This window comes from Myotis nattereri (assembly GCF_964212035.1).
Source record: "Myotis nattereri genome assembly, chromosome: 1".
Taxonomy (NCBI): domain Eukaryota; kingdom Metazoa; phylum Chordata; class Mammalia; order Chiroptera; family Vespertilionidae; genus Myotis; species Myotis nattereri.
Window position 1 is genome coordinate 227,569,877 of NC_138075.1, and position 21,193 is coordinate 227,591,069.

At 58.1% G+C, this 21,193-nt stretch overlaps 1 protein-coding gene across 1 annotated transcript; it reads right to left on the reverse strand.

Annotated features, from left to right (window-relative positions):
* Positions 1-14,725: 14,725 nt before the first annotated feature.
* Positions 14,726-19,300, reverse strand: CYTL1 (cytokine like 1). The gene is made up of 4 exons (XM_081107865.1): positions 19,134-19,300; positions 17,212-17,256; positions 16,966-17,094; positions 14,726-15,347 (listed from the first exon to the last, which is right to left on the reverse strand). The coding sequence occupies exons 1-4, from the start codon at positions 19,281-19,283 to the stop codon at positions 15,264-15,266; spliced, it is 408 nt and encodes a 135-aa protein (XP_080963991.1). The 5' UTR covers positions 19,284-19,300; the 3' UTR covers positions 14,726-15,263.
* Positions 19,301-21,193: the final 1,893 nt, after the last annotated feature.

The following is a 21,193-nucleotide window of genomic DNA, read 5'->3' on the forward strand; positions in this document are numbered from 1 at the left end:
AAAACCCCTTAACTAAGTACCAGGCGGGTAATTAATCACTTTAACTACGAACAATCATGCTTAAGCTACATAATCTTTACTCCCTGGAATGGAGATAAGAAACGCCCTAACCTTTGGAATAGAGATTGATAGGATTGGAATCAACTGGTATAAATACAGATGTAACAAGACAACAGCACACAGAACCTACAGACAGAACCTAGAGACAGAGGGAACATGGCCACAGAACCTACTCAGAACCTAGAGACAGAACTTAGAAGACAGAACCAAGAGACACAGAACCTAGAGACAGAAGAACTTCGCTGGAGAGAACATGGCAAAAGATCCTGGACAGAAACTGGCCACAGAACCTAGAGACAGAACCTATCGAGAGAACCTGGCTGAAGAACCTAGAGACAGAACCTGGCTACAGAACCTGGATAGAACATGGCAAAGAATCTGACTAGAACCTGGTGACTGAACCTGGCTGGAGAACCTGGACAGAACCTGGCTGGAGAACCTAGCAAGAGAACATGGACACAGAACCTGGCTGGAGATCCTAACCAGAACTTCGCTGGAGATCCTGACCAGAACTTGGCTAGAGATCCTGGCTAGGCTGCTGATCAACTGAACGCTGCCTCCGTGTCATTCCTTCTTCGCCAACTCCATCCGCACCTTTGGGGACCCCTGGACCTGCTGGGGTTGGACCCCAGCATGGGAAGCGATTCCCAAACGTGTCACTGTCCCATTGAGTCCTCACGTGACCCATGAAGCAGGCACTGTCGCCACCCGCGCCTCACAGGTGAGAACACTGACTTCCGCTCCCACGCGAGCAGGTCGCCGCGCACCTGGCCTCGCGCCGTGGGGAGAGGCCGTGCACTCGGATTTCCATGCCGCCCGGCTTCAAGGGCACTTGCAAACGACGTGCCCCTCACCCTGAGCGAGGTGTCCGACTCAGCATCTACATCCCGCAGCATCGAACAGCCCCGCGCTGTCTGCAGGGGGACCTGGCCGGGCAGCTGTCCACCTGCTGGCCGCGCAGATGCTGCTCGGGACGCCAACCCGTGGGAAGCTGTCCCTCGCGATTCCCGAGTTAGAAAAGAGCTCGCGTGTCATATGCGTGACAACCCAGGCGGCTGGAACATGTGGGCCTGTAGGATCTGGCTATGATAGTTGTGCTTTATTCATTGCTTATTTGTATTATGATGAGAGAGACAAAGGCTGTAAGAAAAATCAGGGGTTTTGTTCAGAAATGACATTACCTAGTTTATTTTATGCATAAGACTTAGCTCTGTGTCTGTGTCTGTGGGTGCAGGTTCCGGTGGCTTTCCTGTTCCTCGAGTTCATCCTCTACGTCCCCGAGAACAGGCAGAGGTAACACAAAGACGCTTTTGTCTCAAACAGTCCCTCCCGGTTTCTACGAAGCCGGTTCTCGGCCCTGGAGGGGGAGAGAGCTTCGGCACCAATGGGCTGTCCCAGCGCCGGGAGCTGCTGTCCCCGGCTCCCGGGGGGCCGGCCCTGACCCGCATCCTCTGGGGTGTGGAGTCGCCCACGCACGGCCCCTGCAGTGGAGCTTTCTCCGTAAAAAACACACGGTTTCCCACGGGCCTAGTTTGAGGATTGAAGCAGCCCGCCCGGGCCCGGCTCAGGTAAGTGCTCAGTAAACCAGGCCGCGCTGAGCTGGTTCTTCTCCACACGCCCGCGTGCCTCTCGGCGTCTCCTTCCTCGCCTTCCGCGCTCTTCCCTCGGCCTGTGTCCCGTCCTTAACCACAGCCTCACTGTGGCTTCGCTATCTGGGCTCGAAGGGCGCGGCCCCCATGGCCGAGGCCTCAGCGCTGTCTCCTGGAGCTGCTCCCACTGCTGCCATCTTCCCGAACGTCTGTGTGGTGATGGGGAAGCAGTGCCCAGAGCAGACAGCCCGCTGGACTGCAGCCCCGGGGTCTGAGGACCGGGTTCAGACGGGGCCCCACCTCCCGCTTGGGGGTAACTTCTCCAAGTTGCTTTTCTTCTCTGTGAACGGGGGGTACCCACAGTCCCCCGCCCCACAGGCTGCCGTGAGGATTAAAGGAGAAAACCCACAGACGGTGCCTCACAGGGGAGCTGGGGCGCCAGGGTGTGCAGGACCAGTCGGCGGGGGGACAAGACGGGGTGCTCTGGACCTGGAGGAAGGGACCCGGCCACGGGGCTGTGCCCCTGGGCAGGCAGCCACCGGAGGCCTCACCTGGGACAACGCCCCCCACCTGGGGCTCACTTGGGACAATGCCCCCCCAACCCCCCACCTTTCCAGCCGATGCCCTGGGCTCCACGGCAAGTTCATTTCCAGTCCCCAGACCATCGGCGGCTCCTTCCTAACCATGAAAACCAGCCACATGTTTCCTTTGCTCTTGATGAACCAATAACCTTGAAAATTTGAAAATAAAATGTCTACGGCCGCACAGCCAACGAGGGCTACATGGCTTTGCAGACATTATAAAACATCAAATTAGATGGAAAATTGCCCGGGGTCCCTGTAAACGAAAATTACTCTTTTTATGGGGGGAAAGGACCCTCATAATAGCAACAAACAATGTGGGGCTCTTCCCTGCTCGCCGGCTCCCATGCTCACGGTGCTTGCTCACTGCGCCTCCCAGCCCCGGTCAAGGTTTACCACTTCACTCTGCACACGCTCACGGCTCTGCACACGCTCACGGCACTGCACACGCTCACGGCACTGCACACGCTCACGGCGCTGCACACGCTCACGGCGCTGCACATGCTCACGGCGCTGCACACGCTCACGGCTCTGCACATGCTCACGGCTCTGCACACGCTCACGGCACTGCACACGCTCACGGCGCTGCACACGCTCACGGCTCTGCACACGCTCACGGCACTGCACACGCTCACGGCACTGCACACGCTCACGGCACTGCACACGCTCACGGCTCTGCACACGCTCACGGCACTGCACACGCTCACGGCCCTGCACACGCTCACGGCACTGCACACGCTCACGGCACTGCACACGCTCACAGCTCTGCACACGCTCACAGCTCTGCACATGCTCATGGCTCTGCAACAGGAGCAGGAGTCTCTGTCCGTGTCTTTGGTTCCTGTCAAGAGAGGACTTTTGCCTCATCCCAAGTTTTAGCTCCTCACTGGCGCTGGCCGCACCCAGGCTTGGTGTAGGGCAGCGAAAACAGCGCTGGGTAGAGAATGAAGTGACAAAGCCTGCTGTGACCTCAAGCTACTTGCCTAACCTCTCTGGGCAGCAGTCTCTTTCTCTGTGACAGAAGTGGGGTTACTTGGATCAGGGACCCTCAATGCCTCTGGGTCCCAGCACGCTGGTGTCCACTGTGACAGCCCTGTCGGGGCACACCCCCCGCTCCAGGCCAAGCCAGGGTCTGTGCCCACCGTTAACGTACATGTCTCAACCTAAAAACGGAACCATTTTTGTGTTCCTGCTGTGGGATCTCTCAAGAATATTTCAGGAACAAGGCAGAGGGAAGGTGCTGCTGGTTCTAGCTCAGAGATTCTGAGCTGGAGAGCTGCTGCCCGACAGGACGTGCGGCCATATCTGGAGAGAGATCTATATGTTTAAGCCTCACCCAAGGATATTTCCCATTGATTTTTAGAGAGAGTAGAAGAGAGAGGGAAAGTGAGAGAAACCCATCTATTGGTTGCCTCCTGCATGAGCCCTGACCAGGGCCCCGGGCTGGGGACGAGCCTGCAACCGAGGTACATGCCCTTGACCGGAATCGAACCCAGGACCCTTTGGTCCACGGGCCAATGCTCTACCCACTGAACCACACGGCCAGGGCCGGAGATATTTTTGATTGTCACGGCGGGTGTCGTCCGGTGGTGCCCCTGGCCACGGGGTGGGTGGAGGCCAGAGGGGCTGCTGAACATGTAGAGAGCACAGGACGGCCGCCTGTCGGAGGGACGGACGGGCTCTGAAGGCACGTCCCCAGGCTGTGACCCCCGCACAGAGGCTGGAGTTGGGCGTGGAGACCGGCCGGCCGGGCTGGTCTCACCACTGGCCTGAGTCCCGATGATGCAAAGCAGTGCCCGTGGGACCCCGGCGTGCTGGCTGTCAGCCCCGTGAGTCACCAGGCCCGGGCAGCCGGTGACGTGGGGCCTGACCTTTGTCGGGGAGAGAGTTCCCAAGGCCTGCCACCGAGGCCGGAGCCAGCCCCAAAGAAATGGGAAGGGGGAGGGGGGGAGGGGTCCAGGGTTGAGGATCCAGTGACGAGGCCCCAGTGACGAACCTGGAACCTGGGCGTCACAAGCTAATTTTAAGGCATCCCCTCCCCAAGTTAGACGCGGTGAGAACAAACTTTCTGTCGCTTGAATGGAAGCAGAGAAAAGGCGCCGTTAGCTTCCTTTTTGAAGAGAAAATAAAGGGACCTTTTACAAAATCAAAAGTGGGGCATGTCCGACCCTTCGCTGTGCCCCACGCTGCACACGGGGTCCTGGCACCCACAGGGCTCAGCGCCACCCAGCCCACCCTTCCCTGCATCTCCCAGGGTCACGCTCCTTCTGGCCGGCGGCCGCTAGAGGGCAGCAGTGCCTTTCCCTGTGCACGGAGGTTCCTGGCTCCAGCTTCAGCCACAGAGTCAACCCCTTGGGGTTCCAGGCCAACCCCGGAGGTAGGCACCTGACTGGGGACCACCTCTCCCCCCTAGCCCCTGCTTGAGCCAGAGGAGAACACACTGGGGCACCCTGGAGGGAGCCTGGCCTGGAACATCAACACCCACATGGCTATGCCTCTCCCTGCCCTCCCCCCGCCCCCATCTCCTATCTGAGAAATCGGGCCCAGGAGGGGGCAGGGACTTTCTCAGGTCACAGGGGGACTTGGTGCCAGTGTGGCCGCCACGTCCTCTGAGACTCGGCCCTTCTCCCAGGTGACACTTTCCTGGGTCCCCAGGGACCTCCATCTGCCCAGCTGACACAGGAAGGCTGGGGCGGGGGCTGTGTGGGTGCCCACGGTCAGATTCGTCTCCGTGGCTGCCTGGAGGGGAGAGAGGGCTGGAGGGGCCATCGGCGAGGAGACCAGCTGGGGGCAGCCTGCTGGCCAGCCCTGGTCTATTTTCTCCCCTTTTGCCCACAGACCGGAGAGCAGCAGTTATAAAACGCAAACGATATTAAGTTTCTCAGCTGCCGTTGTCCTCAGTGACGTTAGCCGAGCGGGTTTGGTTTTTAAGCGTTTACCTGCCGCTGGACTTGACCTTTAGAGCCCCAGTCACTTCAGAAACGCACACAGAAGGTCTCATTGACCCTTGTTTCCCAAATCCCCCAACAGCTACTTGCTGGAGGAGCGGAGAGCCTCGTCTGCGTCTGCAAATCTGTTCATAATTAACACCATGGGGCGAGGCCGCCTCGCCACAGCCCTGGCCAGCTTCCGAAGGCTCCGGCGTTTCCTGTTGACGGTCAGTGCGGCCAGGCAAAGCGTTGGGGCTTCTCCAAGCGGCTCCCCCCTGCCCCTGACTCACTCCAACAGGCGACGCCCGGGAAGGCCCGGCTCACGCTCCTGGCCCGTTCCCCTCCCTGGAAGCGTCCCCGTCCAGGCAGCTGCTGACCTTTGTCAACGTGTCACTGCCTATGGAGGTAACGCCTACTGTGCGCCAGCCCCTTTCCCAAGTTCTCCGTGCACTCACTCATCCGTGCCACTCTTCCCACAACCCTGTTCAGCAGGTATTGTGATTAACCCCATTTTACAGATGTGGACACTGAGGCCGAGAGCTGCTTATAAGGGACAGCATTAAGATCTGCATGCAGGCTTCTGGCTCGAGGGTTATCTCATGACCGAGTGTGTGGTCCCCTGTCCTGCTCTGAGCCCTCTGATAGCGTCCTGGACCGGCTGGTGTGGATCCTGCTGCCGTGGCCTTCCGGGCCCTCCTTTCTTTAGCATCACGCCCCCTGCTGGTCACGTAGGGAATTCTCAGTTTGTACCAGCATCCGGCACCTACAGAAGATGCTTTTCTTCCTGCTGTGGCCACGTGTCTGCATCTCTTTGCTTCTGCCCACAGCGGCCTCCCCGGCTTCCCAGGGCTCAACCCGGTTCTCCTGTTTGCCCCCAGGCTCCCTGGGAGACACGGAGCACAGTCCATGGGTTTATCCCATGAGCTTTCTTTGGCTGGAAGAGTGATCGGAAGGTGGGTTGACTGCAAGGTCAAAACAAGCCCCCTTTGTGCAGCCGGGTGGACAGCTAGGCCATTTCCTGTGGCGCCCTGTTAAGTGGAGTGGCAGAAGGAGTGGCAGAAGGAACCCTTTCACTCCCAAAACACGAGTCGTGAAAGAACGTTGTGAAAGGACGCTTGGCAACGTGCGGATTATCCTGCCGCTGAGAGCGCGGGTGCAGGCGGAGCAGAGGAGCTGGACCGAGGCCTGTTTCTGCCCGACACCTGCGCCTCCAGGTGAGTCACTTCCTCTTCCGAAGGCTCTCTTTGTCATCTTTCAAAAAAAAATTTTTTTTTAATTTATTTCAGAGAGAAAGGGAGAGAGAGAAAGAGAAACATCAATGATGGGAGAGAATCACTCATTGGCTGCCTCCTGCACGCCCCACACTGGGGATCGAGCCCACAACCCAGGCCTGTGCCCAGACCTGGAATCCAACCGTGACCTCCGGGTTCATAGGTCGACGCTCAACCACTGAGCCGCGCCAGATGGGCCCAACAGGGCTTTTCGTTTGTCGTCGTGGATCTGCGGCTCCAGAGGAATTTTCCGGCATCAAAACTGCCTCCGAACGCACCTCCCCTGCTCAGTGTGTCGTCACTGGGGCCTCCGAGAACGAGCGCCCACGTTTGACTCACTTTACAGGATTGACTCCTTGTTTCCTCACTTTTAATCAAAACAGCACTGTTGTTTTTTCTTGTAAAATACGTAGCATGAGGCTGCGAACGTGATGCATCATTCCAGAACTTTCCTTGTGAAACTGAACAGAGGAGGAAGTGGTTTGGGAGGGCCGCGGAGGGGCTGATGGAGAAGTGGGGATTTATGAACGGGGGGGGGGGGGGGGCGGGCCGGCAGGTGACGGTCCTGCTGGGAACCCTCTGTGAGTCCTGGGCCGGAGCGAGAGTCCTCACCACAGCCGTGCAGGGGCCACGCTGCAGGGAACACGGGAAATCCACGGGCCACCGAGGGTACCACTCGCCAGGGGGGCGTTAGACGGCCGCCCAAAGCAGCAGAGACGGCAGGGACGTGTTTTCCCTTTTCTTAGCGAGCAGATAGGATTCGGGTCGAGATGCTGCGAGGATGTCAGATGATGCTCTTCCCCCGGGAGGCCGGGAGGAGGGTCTCCCACCCGGACGTCTTCCTCTGGTACGTGCAGTGCATCGGCGCAGGGGTCCTGCCTGGCTGCGTGGGAGAGCGGGGGGCAGGGGGCAGACCTCCACCGGGCGCTGCCCGCAGCTGCAGGTGGCGGGACTGGAGCGCTTAGGCCTTGGAGGTTGTGTAACTGGGCAGCTGGGTGGCCCCGGCCAGTGTGTCTACCTCTCTGAGACTCTAGAGCAGCGGTTCTCAACCTGTGGGTCGCGACCCCTTTGGGGGTCGAACGACCCTTTCACAGGGGTCGCCTAAGACCATTGGAAAACACATATATAATTACATATTGTTTTTGTGATTAATCACTATGCTTTAATGATGTTCAATTTGTAACAATGAAATTGGGGGTCACCACAACATGAGGACCTGTATTAAAGGGTCGCGGCCTTAGGAAGGTTGAGAACCACTGCTCTAGAGCAAACCCCTAAGCTCTGGCCCAGGCCCCTGGGCTCCCACAGGCACCATGCAAAGCCTAAAACGCCCTCCAGAGAAACCCTTTCCGCCAGTTCCTCCGGAAGTGGAAGGGCAGCGGGCTCGGGCAGGACCCTGTGTGAGTCCGTCCTGCCTCCTGGCCGGGGTGCCTTTGGCAAATGTCTCCAGCTCTCTCTCTGGCTCCGGGTTAAAGAACAAAGGTTATCTCCACTCCCTGCAGGAAGGAATGGTGAGAAGCAAAACGAGGAACTGAGCAGTAACTGTGCCGTGTGATGGAAGGTGACTCCAACTATTCCTAGGTCCACATTGTAAGTTCTGGAATATTTGAAACATAGAATGAGCAGTACCAGGGCCCCCACGCAGGCTCAGTAAATGTTACCATTTTTTCATCCACGCTTGTTTTCAAAAGCTGGAGTATGACCATTGAGGTTGCAATCCTGATTCCCTCCGATGCTGCCTCCTCTTCCCGCCTCCTCCCCTCCCTACCCCCAGCTCTCCCGAAGCATCCAGTCTCCTGAATGGAGTGTGTTTCCAGTCGTTTTCCTGTGCTCCCCAGAAGCTGTCCGTCCGCCCCAACTGCAAAAAGCTCTATGGTTCCCATTTGGTCCCAGGCATGGGGTTGGGCTCCAGGGTGGTTAAAGGGTGCCTAGTGGTTTCAGGGAGAGGCTCAGCAGAGGCCAGACTCCAGGGGAGGCAGAGGGGCCCCTCAAAGGCCGCGGGCTCCGCAGGCTCCTGGTCGTGCCTGACAAGGAGCCTTTCAAAGAGCTACTTGCCTGTGGCCTGCGGAGGAGCCAGGTGTCGCCCATCTCCCCGATGAGCTTCACCTGCTGCCCCGGGAAGGGGCTCTCCAGGCCTGAGTGGAGGGTCTGTGTGCGGAGGACCAGGGCCGGCAGGGCCGGGGCCTGGGTCAGGTTTGTCTCCAGGGCCACGGCAGCTGCCACGGCGTCCTGAGTTTTACCCACACGTCCTGGAAGAGGGTGTGGCCACCTCGCTGGCTTTACAGCTTCAGAGACGCTTCTCCCCGCCTCGCCCACGCCCTCTGTGGCCACATCATAGTTGGTGGAACAGATGCCCAGAGAGAGGTAGGTGTTGGAGGCCCGCGGATGCAGGTCGACCAGGCGGCTGACGGCAGCCTCCATCCGGGTGACTTTGGGAGCTCTTGGTTGCTTGACAACAAGGAGTTAAGCTCAATAGATGGTGTTGGCTGGTCTCGGAGGCTGAGGGGGGCTGAGCCGGTTCCGAAGGTGGCAACTGGAAAAGAGGTGGGGGGGGGGGTGGCCGGAGGCTGGAAGCAGGGGCGTCCCTGGGTCTGTGAAGCAAGAGGCAGGTCCCGGGACTCCCAGGGAACTGCCCTGAGAAGTTGTGGGAAACTCTGAGAATATACAAATCCCGTGGGGACTGATGATGTGCTTGTTAGAAAGCGGCTGGGAGACCAACGCAGGGGGTCCAACTCGTCGCTCTCACGGCTGTGCTGGCTCCAGGAATGAGCGCACCAGCCTTCACTCCTCTGCAGAGAGACAGGTAGGAGAGGAGGCTGCTTTCCTCCTCCTTGTTGCCGGCTGGCCCGTCAGGAGTTGGAACGAGCACCTGGTGCGCCCCCGGGGGAGGGCACCTGAGACGCAGCCGGGACACAGGACGCCGCTCTCCGACGCCTGTGTCAGCTCACAGGTCCCAAGGCCGCGCGTGAGGAGGTCGCGGTCCTGTTCCTCATCCACGCGCATGGCTGGTGTGAGGCGATTTATTCCTGCTTGATGGCGGCAACATGGCACCCCCCTGTGGTTTTCACGGGCCTCTCGCTGGGGCTAGAAGCGTCCAGGGCCGCTCCATACATCTAATCGCCTACGGTGATTTCCTGTTGTGGGTCGTGAAGTCCGCGTCCAGCCAGTTTTCTAACTGTCTCATGGGTCTGTGGGCAATTTGGATGAGAACGGCTGTCAGTTAGCGGTTGTTTCTCCGACCTGTGCGGGTGTTTCTTCAGCTTTGTTTCCTGTGTCTCTGGCAGTCCTACGTGGTATGTATGCACCAGTGTCTTCCCCCTTGGCCGCAGTCCGTGGATCCTGCTTCAGAACCCTTCCCTCATCCCAGCAACGCAAAGGTGCCCTGCCAGGCGCCCTTCTAAATGTTTGACGATATCGCTTGCCCACGCCTGGCGTCCTCTGGAACGCACGCGCGGCTGTGGAGCAGCCGGAGGAGAGCGACTGCCCACTTTCTCCGGGTGGACAGCCTCGCGTCCCCCACCGTTGACTGTGTGGGCTGAGATTTCTCCAGCGCGGCGTCACGTGTCCTCAGGAATCTACCCGATTTCCGTGGGTGTGTTTCTGGGCTGCCGGTTCTGGTCCATGGGTTATTTCTTTTCCCTGCATCCACACCGCAGCACATTGAATGCCTTACTGTGGCATAAGCAGCCTCCATCCCTGCTGGGGAATCCCCCCCACTGCCACCCCAATTCTTTTAAAGAATGAATCAATCTTTTATACTTTTCTATAAAATTTAAACTCAGCATATCAAGACCCATCCTGCCCGGGTGGACTGAATGTACGTTACTTTGAGGCCCGTACACATAGCCTGCCTGCTTACATGGAGAACTCATTGGTGTCCTTTATGAAAGTTTTATAATTTTCCCTACAAAGCTGTGCACACATCTTCTTATATTTATTCCCAGGTACCTTATCGTTTTTGCTGCTATTGTAAGTGGGATTGGTTTTTATTTTGTTTTTAGAAACAAGAGGCCCAGTGTGCATGAAATCGTGAGTGAGTAGCTTGCTTCCACTTGCCTCAGCTGGTCGCCCTGCCCATCGCTGCTCGTAGCTCTCTGCTGCTAGTAGCCCTCCCCCAGGAGTAGCTCTCTGCCAGGAGTAGCTTGTGCCCTCCCCGCCCCCCCCCCCCATGAGAGCCGCTGCTTGTTTCCAGCATCACGACCACAGGCCTTTTATGATATAGGTTATTTTTTATTTTATTTTTATAAATAATTTTTTAATCCTCACCCTAGGATAGGTTCATTGATGAGAGAGAGAGAGAGAGAGAGAGAGAGAGAGAGAGAGAGAGAGAAACATCCATGTGAGAGAGAAACATCTATTAGTTGCCTCCTGACCAGGGACTGAACCCACAACCTAGGTATGTGTCCTGACTGGGAATCAAACCTGGAACCTGTTCGTTGCTCCAAGCATCTGAGCCCCTGGCCAGGCCATGGGATTAGTTTTGAAACTGCCTTTGGAATTAGTCTTTGATGTTTTATGTGAATGCTGTTCATTTTAACGTGTATTTATTAAATATGGACTAAGCAATACATTTTTTTCTTAAAGGGTGACAATATATTGAGCCATCGCCCTGGTTAAGGAACAACCATGCGATTACTTTCCAAGCCCTCTGTGTGCCCCGCCCCCCAGACCATCCTCTTCCTCCCCTCCTCAGGGCACAGCCTCTGCCCTGAGGATTGGGTGAAGCACGTTCTTGAACTTCTTCAAGGCTCTATCCCCTATGGTTCTATCCTCAAAACACCTCTTACGCTTGGCCTGGCTTTGCCTCTTTTCAGAAGTGGCATCGTTCGGATGTGCTATGCTCTCGGTGTAGGTCCCTGAGGCTCCGCCATGTGAGCCACGCCTGACGCTGAAACATGTTAATCCGTCGGTCCTGGGGGGCTTCTGGCTCTTTCCAGTCATTGGCTGTTGTGAACATCCTTCGACGTAACTGCTGGGGCGCCTGTGCGAGCATTTCTCTGGGGTCTATTCTAGGGTTAGAATGGCTGGGTCCTAGGGTAGAGTCATTTCAGATTTACTAGGTGACCCCAAACCTTTTCCGAGGTTTCCCACCACCAGCAGCGGCATGTCAGTTGCCACGCGTCCTCAGGAATACTCGATACTGTCAGATTTGAGACCACCGGGCATATTTATGGTATAAAAGGGTATTTAATTCACGCTTCCCTCTGGAGTCTGTAGATGGAGATAAGCCGGCCTCACCCACCCACTCTCCAATGTTGGCATAAGAACTGCAGTTAACCAAGGGGAAAAGAGACGGGAAAATATTTTACACGTTGCACAGTTCTCTGCATACGTAAGATGCTATCATCCCCGATAAATTAAGAGTGTTTTGGAGCATCGAGACGCAGTGTCCGCGCATGCCTCCAGGCCCCTCCCGGTTAGAGCTGAGCGGTTTCCAGCGCCTGGCCCTAGGCCGGAGGGGGCGGGGGGGGGGCTCTGCTGGGACAGGGACGCGAGCGTGCCCACCTTCCCAAGAAGGAACATCTTCCGAGCCCAGGGCACGGGCTGACGCGGAGCCCTGGGGTCCGGATGAAGTGACCGACAGGGCACTCGCCCAGAGCACGTTTCCTTGGCTTTGTGCGGCTGCCAGAGCATTCTTGGAAAATAAGTCAAGCTGCATTTTAGGAACTTGATTGCAAATGCTTTAGAAATGCGTGTCCAATGTCCAAAGAATTCCCAGGACACCTTCCGGGTGAAGGAATGCAAGCCTGGGTTATGACTGCTGACGCGGCCGTTTTCAGCTAGATTCTTCTATTTTTTTTCCCTTCTCCTCCTGCAACATTTAATGGATTTTAGGGCACTTCCTCACTCCATCCTGTGAGTGCTTGATCTGACGACTATCTGTAGACCGGAACGTTCCGCAAACGCGGAAGGCGGTTTCGCATCGTTGGTGCTTTCCCGAATCCAGAAGCTTCTACAAGGAGGCTTCCTGCCTAATGATCCTCCGCTGGTGAAACCGCCCCTGGGCGAGAAGGTGCCGGCTGGTTTCAGCAGTCAGGGCTCCGAGACAGCCGGTGATGAGGAAGCTTTTAGATGTGGGGGGTGGGGGGAGGGGGGTGGGAGGGGAGAAGGTTGGGTTTTGTCCAGGCCTCTGCTGCTGGCTGCAGCCCAGAAAGGCATGTTTTATGGTCAGAGCACTGGGAGAACAGACACCCCAAGATGTAGGTCCGTGTGTGTGTGTGTGTGTGTTACAAAGGTTTGAAGTTGGCCAAACCAGCAAGAATCAGCAATTCCTGGAAACAGGAGACAGGCCTCTGAGGCTATGACTGTGTACAGATCTTGTGCATTTTTTAAATCCTCCCTCAAGGGTATTTTTTTCCATTGATTTATTTTAGGGAGAGTAGAGGGGAGAGCGGGGGGAAGGGGGGGAGAGAGAAACATTAATTTGAGAAAGACACACCAGTGGGTTGCCTCCTGTTTGCACCCTGACCGGGGCCAGGGATTGAGCCTGCAACAGAGGTACGTGCATGCCCTTGACCGGGAATCGAACCTGTAACCCTTGTATCCAAGGGCCGATGCCAGTGGTCGGCAAACTCCTTAGTCAACAGAGCCAAATATCAACAGTACAACGATTGACATTTCTTTTGAGAGCCAAATTTTTTAAACTTAAACTATATAGGTAGGTACATTGTTATTAACTTAATTAGGGTACTCCTAAGTCTTAGGAAGAGCCACACTCAAGGGGCCAAAGAGCCGCATGTGGCTCGCGAGCCGCAGTTTGCTGACCACGGCTCTAACCAATGAGCAACTGGCCAGGGCTAGCGTGCATTTTAGGAAGAAAGAATGGGCACAGACCGCCTGGAACCGCAAGCCCTCACCTGTTGACTTCCCTTGGTCTCCCAGCGAGCAGTGTCCAGTGTCCGGTGCCCATGAACATCACAGTGTCGTGAGTGAGCCTCCGGCACGGTGCTGGGTGCAGGCAGGCGTGGCCCCTCCTCCCTGGGCTCCCAAACCAGCGGCCTGTGCTCCCGCGCTGTGTGTCGGAGGGTGCGTGCGGCGGTGGCGGCGAATGAGGGGTTGGAGACTGTAGGGTAACCGGGAACACGGCCCCTCCCCGGCCCCAGCCCCCCTCCCCGCTGTGGGCAATGTGAAGGCCCTCTGCAAGCCGACTGAGGCTGTGGGAGCCTGGCCAGCCCCTCGGTCTAAGACGTGGAAACTGCTTCTGGGCGTGAGCCGGACAGTGCACCGCTCGCATTCTGATCGCACCGCCTCCCCCATACACACCGGCTTTTCTCCGTTTTCTGCGCTCTGTAAAACCTTGTGCTGGGGACGTTGGGGGGGGGGCGGGGGCGGGGGGGCACAACAGCAGCACCGGCCGGCTGCCCCCGGGGCACCTGCAGGCTGATGGGACTTAGTAGGGCGGCTTCACCGGTGGCCGCGGACAGACACGGACGCGGCGGTAAATGTCACCAGTCGGCCACCACGGTGAAATCCTGGCAAACCCCCGTCGCTCACAGCCATCCCTCCGGTAATTTCTCTGGGGTCCACAAGCACCGCGGCGGGTGTCTGGGCCTCAGCCCTGTGCCGAACGCCGACCCGGGAGAAGTTCCCCGTTCATCCCGAGTGGAGCTGCAGGAAGTGCCCGGCGGCCGGAGGCCTCGCTCTGTGGGGACGGGGCGGGAGGGGCGGCAGTGGGAGCCCGTGGGGGGCCTGGTCCCGCAGCCTGGGAGCCGGTACCGGGACACCGTGGGCTCGTGCTTCTGAACAGAAAATAAAACCCCCATGAAGCCTCCTCATAAGCCGTCTGAGGAGCCAGAGGCTTCTGCGATGGAGGAGGAGCAGCGTGGCCCTGTGTGCAGAGGGGGTGAACGAAGCAGGAACCCCCACGTCCCAGGTGACGATTCTCAGCAGCCCAGCCCCCGCATGGAGCTGTTCTTGGGGGTTTCAGGTCTTCATGAAACAAGCCGCCCCGGCAGGGCCCAGCGGGGGCCCCGGGAAGACCATGGGCTTTGCGGCCCTGACTTCCACCCACTCACTGGCTGGGGACCTTTGGTAAGTCACTTCATGGACATGAGCCTCCGGCCCCTATGCTGCCCGTCCTGGGTGTGTTAGGAGGACTCCGTGGACCGATGTTTGCAATCGGGACCAGGCACCACCCCGCCCGTGGGTCCCAACCCAGCCGGAGCACCTCCCGACGCCTTGAGGACAGTCACGCAGGCGGATGACTGTCCCAGGAGCACGGGCGCGTGGGAAAGGGGGGGAAGGGCGGCTCTCGGAGACGGGGAGACAGGCACTGAGGCCACTGACGCGCGTCTCGCTGGAGGGATCGTCTTTATTTGCGTGTGGTCGCCTTTCAGTGAGGAGTGGCTCCCGTCGCGCCCGGTAACTGCGGGCCTTGCAAGCACACATGCAGGCAGCAACGCTTCCTCACAATGCAAGCAGCTCGGGGGAGCTCATGGCAGGAGCAGGTGTGAAACAGGAGTTTGGTTAAATGCAAGCAGGTTCCCGTGGAGAAAGAGAAACGCGGTACCGCCACCCCCTCCAAGGAGAACCACGAGCGCGCGTGTTATTTCACTTGTTCTCACACGGCTGTTCCCGGGAGAAGCTGGCTCGCACCTTCCAAGTGCACCTGCGCTGTGCGCCTGGGTGCCTGCCAGCCCACGGGTGCGGGGAGCAGGGGTCTAAGGGGCTCGAGGGAGTTCCAGGGTCGGCACCAGCCTGCTCTCCAGCGCTGGAGAGGCGTGTGACAGCGTGGGATGCGACAGCGAACGGGAGCCCTGAGGGGAAGGGCTCAGCCCAGTGCCCGGGCGGCTGACCGCCTTCAGCCCCGCTCTCTCTCTGGGCTGGGCCGCCTCAGCCTTGCGGGTCGGGCGGGACCGTGGTGGCTGGGATGGGGTAGTCCAAGGCGCTGCAGTCATCGGACAGGAACACCAGGTCCTGAAAGAGACGCACCGGCAGGACTGTCACTGAGGGCGGCTGCCGGGCCCGGCACGGACACAGACCCCTGGTTGCCCTTCAAGACCGTTCAGTAGCCCGGCCGGCATGGCTCAGTGGTTGAGCATCAACCTATGAACCAGGAGGTCGCGGTTTGATTCCCGGTCAGGGCACAGGCCCGGGCTGTGGGCTGGATCCCCAGTGGGGCCGTGCAGGAGGCAGCTGAGCAATGATTCTCTCTCATCATTGATGTTTCTCTCTCTCCCTCTCCCTTCCTCTCTGAAATCAATGAAAATATATATATATATTTTAAAAGACTGTTCAGTTGTTCCCTTTGGCTGAAAACTTCCCGTCTTACCCTCCCAGGGAGAGCCAGTCACATCTTCACGCTCCCATAGAATCTCAGATGTTCTTGATGATTTGTGGAATCCATGCATGCACGGGTTGACCAGATGGACAGATGGGGAGGAAGTGCATGATGGATGAACCTTAAGTGCAGAGAGCAGCTGCGGGGACGCCACGGAAACCAGCCGGAGCTCACCTTCAAGTGCCATCGAGGCAGTAACACCACTACTCACTGTGCTATTTATGCCTAACTCCTGCCGTCCCCCTCCGCCCCCCCCCCCACACACACACAGGGGACTGAGGGGGGAAATGGGCGTGGGCAGGAAATGCATAAACTATAACTTAACTGCTAATTATTAGCTTCCCGGGAACTTGCTCCGGGCCAGCCTGTGGCTGGGAACGCCATGCTTAGGCCCCTCCCGGTTCTTAGGCCCAGGGAGTTGCCGGGGTGCTGGCACACGGTCAGGGCGCGGTTAGTGTCCTCCTCCGTGGTCCTCGGACAGTCGCTGTCCTGTCCCCAGGGCACTAATAGGAAACTGGGCTTGGAGAGGTGAGGGGTGCGCCCATCCGGGAAGCAGGGGGTGCAGACAGGAGCTCAGGGCTGTCTGGGCCAAAGCCTCTGCCCCTCGGACCACACGAAGGCCATGCTTTCTGCATCTCAGCGGGGCCAGTCCCTGCCTCTTCTGTCTCCTCCCTCTTCTCCCTGTCACAGCGCACGCCTCTGACCCCAGGAGGGGCCTCCAGGATTTGGGGACGCCACAGCCCTCTCCCCACCTGCCCTGTTCAGCTCCCAGCCGAGTGTGTCTTACAGGGTTAGTGCCGGGTCCTGGATGCTGTCCCCACATCCACGTGGGGCTCCTGGAGGCCGGGGGCTTGTCCTGGTCCCCATCACTTACCAAGGGCAACGATGGTTGTGGGAGGGCTTTGTGAACAGGAAGCACTCCGTAAACTTTACCTCCTCCTGGTCCCCTCCCCTCCCAGCCCTCCTTTTTTTTTTTAAATATATTTTTATGATTTTAAAGAGGAAGGGAGAGGGAGAGAGAGATAGAATCATCAATGATGAGAGAGAATAATTAATTGTCTGCCTCCTGCACGTCCCCCACTGGGGATTGAGCCCACAACCCGGGTATGTGTCCTGATTAGGAATCGAACCCAGGACCCTTCAGTCCACAGGCCAGCGCTCTATCCACTGAGCCACACCGGCCAGGGCCCACCCTCCTCCTCTAGACGTCTCCGCTGACAACACTAGACCAAGAGCTTCTGTGATGTCACTCACCCTCCTGCAGAAGGAGTTCATGATGGTGTAGAGTTTCCGCACTTTATCCTTCAGGGCGTCCACCGGGGCCACTCGCCAGCAGTGGGGCGAGGCCACGAAGTCCCGCAGCTTGGCCAGCACACAGTAGTTCTGGGAGTGGACGACAGGAGGCGTCTCGTGGGAGAAGCCAGGAGCCAGGCGGACCTTTTTCTCTGATCTAACCCCACCCCACCCCCCCGCCTCCCCCGGCAGGGGCACCCCTCTTACGTGGATGTCCAGGTACAGCCGGGGCAGGTACGTCACACACAGCTCCTGCAGGAAGGGAGACGCGTCGCTGTGATGCCCACGGGACACACCCTCAGCCCGGTCACCGCAGGCTCCCTGCCAGCCCTCCCGCGCCCGCCCAGCCCAGGTGCCGGCGGCCTTGATGCCGACACACAGGGCTGCCTTGTCCTGTGGCCACTTTCCTCCAGACCCAGCCTCAGAGGGCAGGCTCCACACCATGAACTAGGAGTTAGGGAACTGCATACGTGTGTGTGTGTGTGTGTGTGTGTGTGTGTAGCCACACCCACAAGTACACATACATACATGCCTATGTTTAAAGTCTATAACTGTAATCCAGATATTACAATATATACAAGGCACTGCTGGAATACGCCTAGGTATGCATACTCGCTATCACTGTCTTTTACTTTAAACCCAGACTCCGGTCCAGCTCTACCAGTGCGGGGCTTATGGAACCAGAACCCCTTTGGAATTCCCTGTGTGACCGTAGGCAGATCTCCTTCTCCTAGGTGACGCAGTTTCCCAGTTGTGAAATTAGAGAGTTAGAACATGTAAGCTCTCCACTTCCATCCATCGCTGCAGTTCTGAGCCTGTACATTTTTTACATTTTGAAATCATATTCCTTAAAGGTGTTCGTTCTACATATATACTAATAATACCAAGGGATCTGTGGATAAATTGTGGAGCAAGTACACAACAGTCCATTGTTACAAAAGAACGTTAATATATGTGATGGTGTCACTTAAAAGTAAATTGCAAGACTGCTGGGCTGTTTGACCCAATATGCTCACACACACACATGCATGCACGCACACATGCACATACATGGGCACACACACAGATGCATGCACGCACTTGCACATGCACACCCACACACGCATGCATGCACTTACGCACACACACTTGCACACTTATGGGCGCACACACACGCTCACACAAGCACTTGAACACCCCTGCGTAGGCCAAAAGCAGAAATACCCTCCAGGATGTTATGGCGGCAGCTACCTCCAGGGGGAGGAATTGCCAGTAATATTTTTTCTCTTTGTCTTTTCTGCATTTTCCCACCGTTCTACAAGGTATATGACTTTCACAATTAGGAAAAAGTAAACATTACTTAACTTTTTAAAAAGAAAATGCAAAGAAGGTGTTAGGGTACCATAAACCCCACGTCCGAGGAACATCACCCTGCTTTGGGAGTGTTTACAAGTGACAAAGGGGCACTTCAATGTTACCAAAGCTTTTCATGGAGTTTACCCCGCATCTCGCCCTGCACTGCAGTCAGAGCCCGGGCCCGGCCCTGGCAGCCCCTCGGCCTGACCTGAGCGGGGCCTCCTCTTAGAAGAGAGTGATAACAGCGGCCGCCACTCCGGGCCCCATGCGGGCCCTGCTCTGCCTGCTGCACTGAGTCACTCCTCGAACCCTCACAGCTGCCGGGAGAGGCGGGTGCCCAGCCGTCCCCTCTCCCAGAGCAGGACACTGATGAGGGGCTGAGTGACTCGCCCAGGCCCCGCGGCAGGGAGGGGAGGGGCGCAGTTCTGGGAGTCGCCCCCTAACACAGTGGCCGGGGAAGGGAATGAATCAGCCACATTCCCTGCTCCCCCTTTTACTCCGAGTTCTAGACTTCCTGGGAGGTTTTTCCTTCCTTTTTCACATTTCGCAATGGGTCCGCTGACATTCGCTAGCAAGCTACAAGCAGCAATTGTGAAGTCTTTGGTTACTTTTTTCTTTGTACTTAAAGCACAAACCGTTGGTACCATATTTAAAAGGATGGGAATAAAACACAAATATCCTTAAGATGAACAATGACCAGAAAAGAAAAACAGCACTTTTTTTCATTCAAAGGCAAACTTTGGGGACCTGGGTCTGCACGGACCCCCTGGCGCGTGCCAGACGGGGGGACTCACCGAGGGCTCCGTGGCCTGCAGCCTCTGGAAGTCCCGGCTGATCTCCCGGCTCAGGCCCAGCATCCGGGAGTAGCAGGTCGGGGGCGCAGGCTGCACGGCCGGGGGCCCAGCCAAGAGCAGCAGCAGCAGCGGGAGCAGCCAGGGCCTCATGGTGCAAAGGGCCTCCTGCAGCCCCAGGCCGTACCCCTTTAAGCGGCTGCAGGGGGGTGGTCCTCCACGCCTCCGTTTCCTGTGGGGCCCGCCAAGGCCACGGGCACGCCCACCTGGCTGGGGACACTGGATCCTTTCAGACCTGCAGGCCCCCCTTTGCGAGAGGAGGGGCAGCCTGGGGGTGCAGGATGCCTGGAAGGGAAGCGCCCTTCACAAGCTTCCAGTAGAAGCTGCTCCTCGGTGGCTTTGCCTGAAATGGCAGGACGGGCAGATGGGGGGCGGGGGGGAGGGTGTGGAACAGAGGAAGGCAAAGGTGGGTGAGGGGAGGCTCATCAGAGCCAGAGGTGGGCAGCCTCAGACTGGGGCCAGTTAGAGAGCTGGCTGATTTCGGGAGCAGAGCTGAGGAGGGAAAGGACCAGAATGATGGACTGAGCACCAGATATCTGGGGCTCGGGGTCGGGCAGCTGGGGGCCAGTGCCCACCCACACTGACCAGCCAGGGCACTCGGGGCAGTCACCTGGTCACCTGCCCTCTGAGCAGCTGTGTCTGTGCACCTGGTGCTGACGCCTGTGTGTGTGTGTATGTGGTGGGGAGCGGGGGTGAGCATCCCCAGCTAGCCCAGTACATGCTGCGGGCCCAGGCCCCACACAGAGCAGACCCCCAGGGGTCACAGGTGCTCTGCTGGCCGCTCCCCCTCGACGCGTACCAGTGAAGGGAATGAGCTGTCTCCTTAGATGCTCACCTCCGGCGATGACTTTGGGCAAGGTCCTTAGCTCTGTCTGCCCTCTCCTTAGAGGCGAGATGGGCATGTGTGAGCACTCGGCCCAGAGGTCACGGTGAGGAGTGAGAGACGCTGAGCTGACATCACTGAGCCAATGTCACTGTCTCCGTTCCTGAAAGTATCCCTGAGCCGTAGGGGCCAGAGAACAGCCCCACATTCCAGGGGTGGGAGGCGGGAACTGAGGCTCAGACAGGTCCAGCAATGTGCCCAACGCCAATGGGTCCAACCGGACTCTGGGCCTTCTCTTCCATCCCTGCCCCCCACCCCAGTGTGGGGCCGGGAGCAGCAGGATTTGCTGTGGAGATGAGTTTGGGCCCCTGGGCTCTGCCCGAGACCAGGGAGTGGCCTGGAGAAGGAGAGGAAGGTTCTGACTTAACGCCGCACATCACTCATGTCCCACGGCTGCAGCAACTACGCAGCTGCCGCCCGAGGCGCACAGAAAACCATCGAAGTGGGGGGCGGGGGGTTCACTCCCATTTCCCAGAGGAGGAAACGGAAGGTCAGGGGATGTGAAACTGCTGAGATGACAGGCTACGGAGGAGGACAAAGCTCCGGCCCTGTGTCTGTCTATCTCCAAGGCCTCTCTCCCTGCACGCGAGGGCGGACAGGGCCCGGGCAAGCCGCCCACCCAGAACAAACCCACCGAGGATGAGGCCCAGTGGGTGAGGGAAAGGAGCGCGGTGTCCGGACGTGGGGCAGCGGGACCCGCCACGGCAGCAAAGCCCTGGCTGTGGCCTCTCCCTGCTGTTTGCCTGGTGGGACCCGTTCCCTGTCCGTCAACAGCAGCGTCACCCTGGGCAACGCCAGAGGTCCCGAGGTTCTGCTGATCCGGTTTCCTGCTGGCAAAGCCTCGGGCCGGGAGCCCAGCCATGCCTTTCTGTGCCAGTGGGCGCGTTCTTTAACACCTTCAGCCAGCGACCTGAGGACCGGCTCCTGGCACCCTCTCAGATGGGCAGAACCGGAGGGACAAGCAGCAAGCACAGATGTGCTTCTTCTGATGAAGGAGTCTCCTCACTCCCTCCGTCCCTGGCGGAGCCTGGTGCACGGGCCTCCCTGGCGGACAAGCCAGCCCAGCCAGGGCCCCAGGCCCCTTTGGAAGGCTCAGGGCTTCTGCATGTGCTCATCCAAT